At 32.1% G+C, this 6,438-nt stretch overlaps 2 protein-coding genes across 2 annotated transcripts; one reads left to right on the forward strand and one right to left on the reverse strand.

Annotated features, from left to right (window-relative positions):
* Positions 1 to 3,955: 3,955 nt before the first annotated feature.
* ECM8 (Ecm8p) lies at positions 3,956 to 5,140 on the forward strand (the record flags this gene model as incomplete). The annotated part of the gene is made up of 1 exon (XM_011275564.1): positions 3,956 to 5,140. The coding sequence occupies one exon, from the start codon at positions 3,956 to 3,958 to the stop codon at positions 5,138 to 5,140; it is 1,185 nt and encodes a 394-aa protein (XP_011273866.1).
* A 216-nt stretch (positions 5,141 to 5,356) lies between these two features.
* IGD1 (Igd1p) lies at positions 5,357 to 6,034 on the reverse strand (the record flags this gene model as incomplete). Its single annotated transcript, XM_011275565.1, has 1 exon — positions 5,357 to 6,034. One exon carries the CDS (start codon positions 6,032 to 6,034, stop codon positions 5,357 to 5,359), a length of 678 nt encoding a protein of 225 aa, XP_011273867.1.
* Between the last annotated feature and the right edge of the window lie 404 nt (positions 6,035 to 6,438).

Here is a 6,438-nt window from a genome sequence, read left to right on the forward strand (position 1 = left end):
ATACCAAGTATCGTGATATCCGAGTTCGAAATTACTGATCATATTTGGATCCAGCTAACTAGATTTAATTCAATTATAATTGACTTATATATATCAGTGCTGACCTAGCCATGAGATCTCTCATGCATCATGAATATATTAATTACTTCGCATTAATTTTCATATACACTATATATATATCTATATAACATCATATATATCAACTTGCTGAACATGGGTTATAAACTATACTATATATATTCGATCGATCGCATATAATTAGATCAATTAGTAAATAATAGCTATAGTGTGCGCACTGCGGTACAATCGATCCAATATATATATGTCGAAATTATTGTAGCATATTGTTGCGATCGATTAATAGCACCATAACGCCAGCCATATTAACTTATATATATTTATATATACGTATATATATGTAGCCTTCTATCAAAAACTATTTATATACTTCGTGATATTTTGTTTCTTAATAGCTATTTGTCGAAAGTTAAGTATACAGATCAGTGATCAAAGCAAGTTAGGTATGTAGCTAGTGCAATCTTGTTGGGTCTAGTAGTATATAGGTGAATTAAGTTAGCATTTGGATCGTGATATTCGGCATGATCAAATTCAATATATACAAAGGAATCAGGATACTTCGTCTATAACGAAAGTGCTACTAATCGTATTATCAAATGTAGCTTTTAATATTGGATAATAGTACGTTTAATTAGCAATCTCAACTAATGATTAAACGTTGAGTAAGTAATGAGGAAAGAGTCTTCAATATTAATCTTGTTAGGCGGAAGACGCCCTGTTGATTTTGTCGCAGCTTGAGAAATCCTTGTTTCTCACCGGCTGCAGGAGACATAACATCTCACATTGGAATACAGATATAAGCGGCAATCCCTGTGAAATTAATGGTTTAAAAACGCAGCTACGTCGTGGAAGGTGAGATAATTTTGAGTACGTACATGTCACATGAACAGCCAGCTTATCGAAGTATTTCAGGATTAAAATTCAGAACTTCATCGAGATTCAAGTACTATACTAATGTTGATTATAATACCAATCAACCGTCAATATATGGATACATCACTCTTGACTCTTAAGCCTTGTAAGATTAGTTGTTGTAAGTTGTTGTGTGTACATACTGCAATTATGCAAGCCGATTTGACTATTTAAACGGTCCGCAATGTATTAACTTTCATAATACAGAGTCGACGAGACTAATTAAATATAGGCAGAGAGTCACACAGTTGTTTCATATGGAGTGAATCACGAATACATTTATAATTAAATGAGCTTAAGCTCTAAGATAAAATCATAGAAATGGGTACTATAGTCTATAACACGTCAGACGCTTTATAGACCGAGACATATAAGCTTTAATTGTTCATGACTCGACCATATTAATATATTAAGTTATCATATGATTATATACTTTAAGGAAAAATTACCAGCATGGCCATGTTCTGGAGGTCAAATATATCCTGACGTCCCAATGGGAAAATAGATATAACGATATAACGATATAACTCAAGGTACTATATTTTAGTTTGGCGCGGTTGAAGCTTTTTGAACTACAGGTACTCTAGCTACTAAAGACTTGAATGTTGATTCCCGAGAACTCATAAGCTGGATAACATTTTAGACACAAACAATATGCAGATACTTATATATCTGCAGAATGGCACCAAGCTAGCTGGTGATCGTAGGTATAAGTTATAACGCTTAGCCTTAAATAAATTATATTGAAGCTAATTAACATAGCTAGCTCATCAATATTCAGTAATATCGAATGACGTTTAAAGGTGAGACAAAAAGATTCAAAAATAAATAATTCTACGCCCTCTTCAAGGAACCTCTTCATTGATCATTTCGAAACAAGTTCAAGTAATAAGATTTAAGGTTGAGAAGATTCAGATTCCATATAATTCGAATCTATCATGATTCATGAGGCTTACGTAGCACGACGACTCAAGTCTCGGCCCAGTACGTTGTTTGTACAAGATTCAATTCCAGTACATACTACATACCACATTAGGACACATACTTGACCTTAAAGTGCGAGCGTATAGTACATCGCAAATGTTTGATCAAGTGTAACTGTTTGAAACAAACCGCATATTGTGTGTTCTGTAAAAGCATGGATTATCGGTTCTATGTACTAATCGAGATATGAATCATGATCAGGAAGTTGGATCATGAATCATAAGAGATTTTAACAAATTTGTATAAGAAGTTAGAACGCAACTTTTGAGTCAAATAATCTTATAGTCAATTTTATCAGGGATACATACATTCAATACGGGTACCGTTATTGCTAGTTATGAACCATAAATTTATACAAAGCTAAAAGTTAGTTATAGAGGCTCAGTTTCAATCAAATTTCCAGAATGAACCTCAATTCAAATGCACAGCAAATTCCGAACCCATGTCAGGACTCTGCAATTCGTGAAGCTGTGCCCACTAGCTGCCTATATGGACTTAGATTGTACAAGCACTGTTCTTGAGTCTTTAAAATTAAGCCGAAGGTGACTTGAGTGACTTCTAACTTCATAGTAATATATAACATTATATGATAATATTGCGGAATTAAAAGCAGCAATCCCTCTTTGGAGAATCACGCGCTGGTAAGGAAATTTAAGAAACTTAATCTATATAGTGAGTCGTTCTTCTATTAAAATGTACTTTGGTATCAGACTTTACCGCTATACATAATATATTCATTATACTTGCTCCTACTAAAGCCTATCCTCATATCATTTCGGTATATTTCACCTTCAGGTTATAGTTTAAACTAAATCATAAATTCCACTAGTGTCGCATAACTGTATGTATGTAACATGGCTTACTAGCTGGTTACATTACCTAGATCTCTATATTAGACACATGAATAGACGTACCGTACTACCTATTACTACCTAGTTCCCAAGTCCCGATGTACCATAACTAATAACTTTTAAGTACTCCGTTTATTATTAGAGTTTAAATTGTGGTAAAGCCAGCTAAGCTTAAATATTAACTTAGTATAAGTTCAAGAATAATGTAAATGAACCCGTTATATAGATCAGGCTAATTACATCTTTGACTAGCTATATTATATATTATAATGACCAGGAAAATCAAATGATGCTGCATACAACAGCTAGTTAAGATGTTGTGAGTTCAAATTAATGGCTGCTTCTATATAGATGAAAGGCCATATAAACAAGCCCTTGTGAAAGGTTATATAGAACACATTGACTATGGGATGCAGTTCAAAATTTCTGGTCGACTTCAAAGTTCACAGTAGAAGAAAGAACTAGAGCCGAAAGTATGAGCGTAATAACTTATTAGTCCTACCAGTCTTTGACGGTACTTATATCAAGTTCAACTAATTTGTTGTTTCACTTTATTAAAGTTTCAAATTTCATAATCGTATTTTAATTTAGACACCGAGTGGCGGCTGCATTGCAGTGGTTAAAATCCCGAGACCCGACATCTGAAGACTAGTCCTCTGGATGTGCAAATTTTAATCTAGAACCTAATCACTAGGTCTGCAGCCGATCATTGGCCTAACATTTTGGTAAGATCTCCTCAAATGTCCGAGGTTATTCGAGAATCAAGATCCATATTTCGCGACCACGATAGTGTTTTTGTGTACACAAAAATTTAATATAAGCTTAAACTTTGGTTTTCTTTGACACAAAAGAGACGTTATCTAAAGAAGTGAAAATATGATGTTCACGTTATGATGATCTCCTCTTTTCATATTCAATTATGAGCTCATAGTCTTTAAAGTCATATCACTATTGTTTATACACAAGCTGGGAAACTGCTAGGTTCATTCATTTAAATATATCATATACTATTTGCTTTATTAGTTCAAGCTACTGTTGCTACACAGTTCTATTATTATACTTTTAATCTTGGCTAAGTTTTTATTTTAGAGTGAATTGAAAGAGGGATAGAGTTTCAATAAATTATAGAAATGGGTAATATTGATTTTGTTGAAGAATGGCTTGATTTCCAATCAAATGATGTTTTCCAAGGTACTATTGATGAAGTTCAAAATTGGGTTGATACATCAGATGTTTCAGGAAAAACAATAGATCTTGACTATGATTATGATGGTATTCAAATAATTGATGATTTAGATGTCGATGTTGGAGGTAATAATACTGATCTAGGGTTGAACTCTCTGAAGGTTGATCTGGGTGTACTTTTAGATGGTTACGTTTTAGATGGTGATCTTGAAGCTAAATTACAAAAGTTCAATTTACATCTGAACCCAATACACAGTGAAAATTTCACAAATGACCAAAATATTGATGATAAAGAGAACAACTACATGAAAAAAAATCAATCACAAATATCATTATATTCTGCAAGAAAAACAAGAGATTTAAATTCCACCAAATCAATACATATTGGGAATTTAAGTGAAGGAAAAATTGACAAGGAAGATTCAAGCTCTACTGGGTCAGGTAAATTAATTCTTGATCAATTACCAGATTTTAAATCTAAACCATATATAAATTGGGAAGATTCACTTTGTATTAGACCAGAAGTTTTAAATAAAACTGATGGAGAAATTACTTATTATAAAGATATTGATTTAATTCCTGATCAAACATGGCTTCCAAGAAAGTTTCAGCATCATAAAGTCAAGGCAAACTTATTACAAGGATGTGATCCAATTCATCATTACCATAAAAATCCAAATTGTCCAAAATCTAGTGAAGGAGAATCATCAACTTTTAAAAACCTTGATCATATAAAGAATCTTTCAACTTATCGTTATTCAAGAAAATCAAAATTTTCTAAAAAAATTGAAGTTATGTGTCGTTTATGTCGAGGACAAAATTGGGTTCCAAAAGCCAAATTTAAACATCATATGGCATTTTCTCATGGTGTTCTTATACCTTTCCATAAGGAACATCAATCCAAAACTGGTGGTTCAGCTTTATCATTAGTTAAGTCACCTATATCATTATATACTTCAAAAAATAGAAAATTTACCAATTTTTTCGTTAAATGTCCAAAATGTGAAAAATGGATTAAACTAGGTCTTGGTGAAAATTCTAGAAAAACTGGTAAATCATTTAATGGATTGTATCATAATTATTTTTTACATTTTTTGAAGACTCATGAAGGTGCAGGTCATGATTCGTAATGGTATTACAACAAAGTTAGATGACATTTTAAATATATTATTAAATTTTGATATTTGTTATAACATGAAGTAAACATATAACCCATCAATGGATTAATATAGTAGATATTGCGTATATGTAGAATTGAATTAAAGCAAACTCTGGATTATGAGATAAGCGAGTATATGTAATAAGTGAACTCAAACTAATGATTTAACTCATCATATGAATAACATTTAATCTCTTGACATTCTTCTTTTGAAATCAGCATATTCAAAACTTCTTGGGAAATAATCATTCTTATGATGTTCATCGAGTTCTGCTGGCGATTGTTGATTTGAATGATAAGATCTTGGAATATTATGAAATTTTGAATTTGGTGCATTTTCCTTTTGAGTTGATTGAGGTGGATAAGAAATTGAACCTCTATATTGAACATTAAATTCACCACCATTACTTGTTGAAGATTGTGAGTCATTAGTTTTAACTTGTGATAATTCTTCACCAATACCTGTAGAACGACGTTGTAAATTTCTTTTGATACCTTCTGGAGACCATTGTCCTTCATCTTGTGGTTGATAAAGTTGAGGATCATTTGATGTATTTGTAATATCAATTTTTTGTGGTTTGGAGGTAGTTATTGATGATGATGATAATGGATCTTCTTCAAATGTTGAGTCTTTACCATGAGTTTTATTTAAATCACTAAAACCAACATTTTGTAATTTATCACCAAGTAATGCAGTTTTATAATTACTACTTGATCTTCTTTTCAATGGGAACCAATTTGATGGTTCTGGAGTTTCACATGGAGCTGGTGGTTCTTCAATACCTAGGAAATCAGAGGAATTGTTACTTCCTTTGCTGATGAGTTCTTCAGAAGTACGACGATGTGGAACTGGTTGAACTGGCATATTGAGCTTATAATTACCTTTTGAATTGATAACAAAGAAATCACAGATAAGATAACAAATGAAAAAGTCTAGTGACACTTCCTTTTATAATAAAGCACAAAATCTTTTATATGGGGTAAAAAAGGGTAAAATAATCAGCTGATAATCGCCAAATCAAGAACAATGTGACAGAATCCTTAAATCACCGGGAAATTAACAACCTATTTCAAAGCACAATTTGATCAAAACTTCTTCAATTGATCTTTGATACTATTGAACCAAACTTGTAGTATTAGCACACTATGCAGTTTTGCCACCCTTGAAACATTAGAAATTGAAAAGCCTTTAAAATCAAAAAATCCCCTGATTTCCACCGAAATTTGAACAAAGCAAAATTGAAAATTAAAGTTTATTATTTGTATGCA

Source organism: Wickerhamomyces ciferrii, contig 00117 (assembly GCF_000313485.1).
Source record: "Wickerhamomyces ciferrii WGS project CAIF00000000 data, strain NRRL Y-1031 F-60-10, contig 00117, whole genome shotgun sequence".
In the NCBI taxonomy this organism is placed as follows: Eukaryota; Fungi; Ascomycota; class Saccharomycetes; order Phaffomycetales; family Wickerhamomycetaceae; genus Hansenula; species Hansenula ciferrii.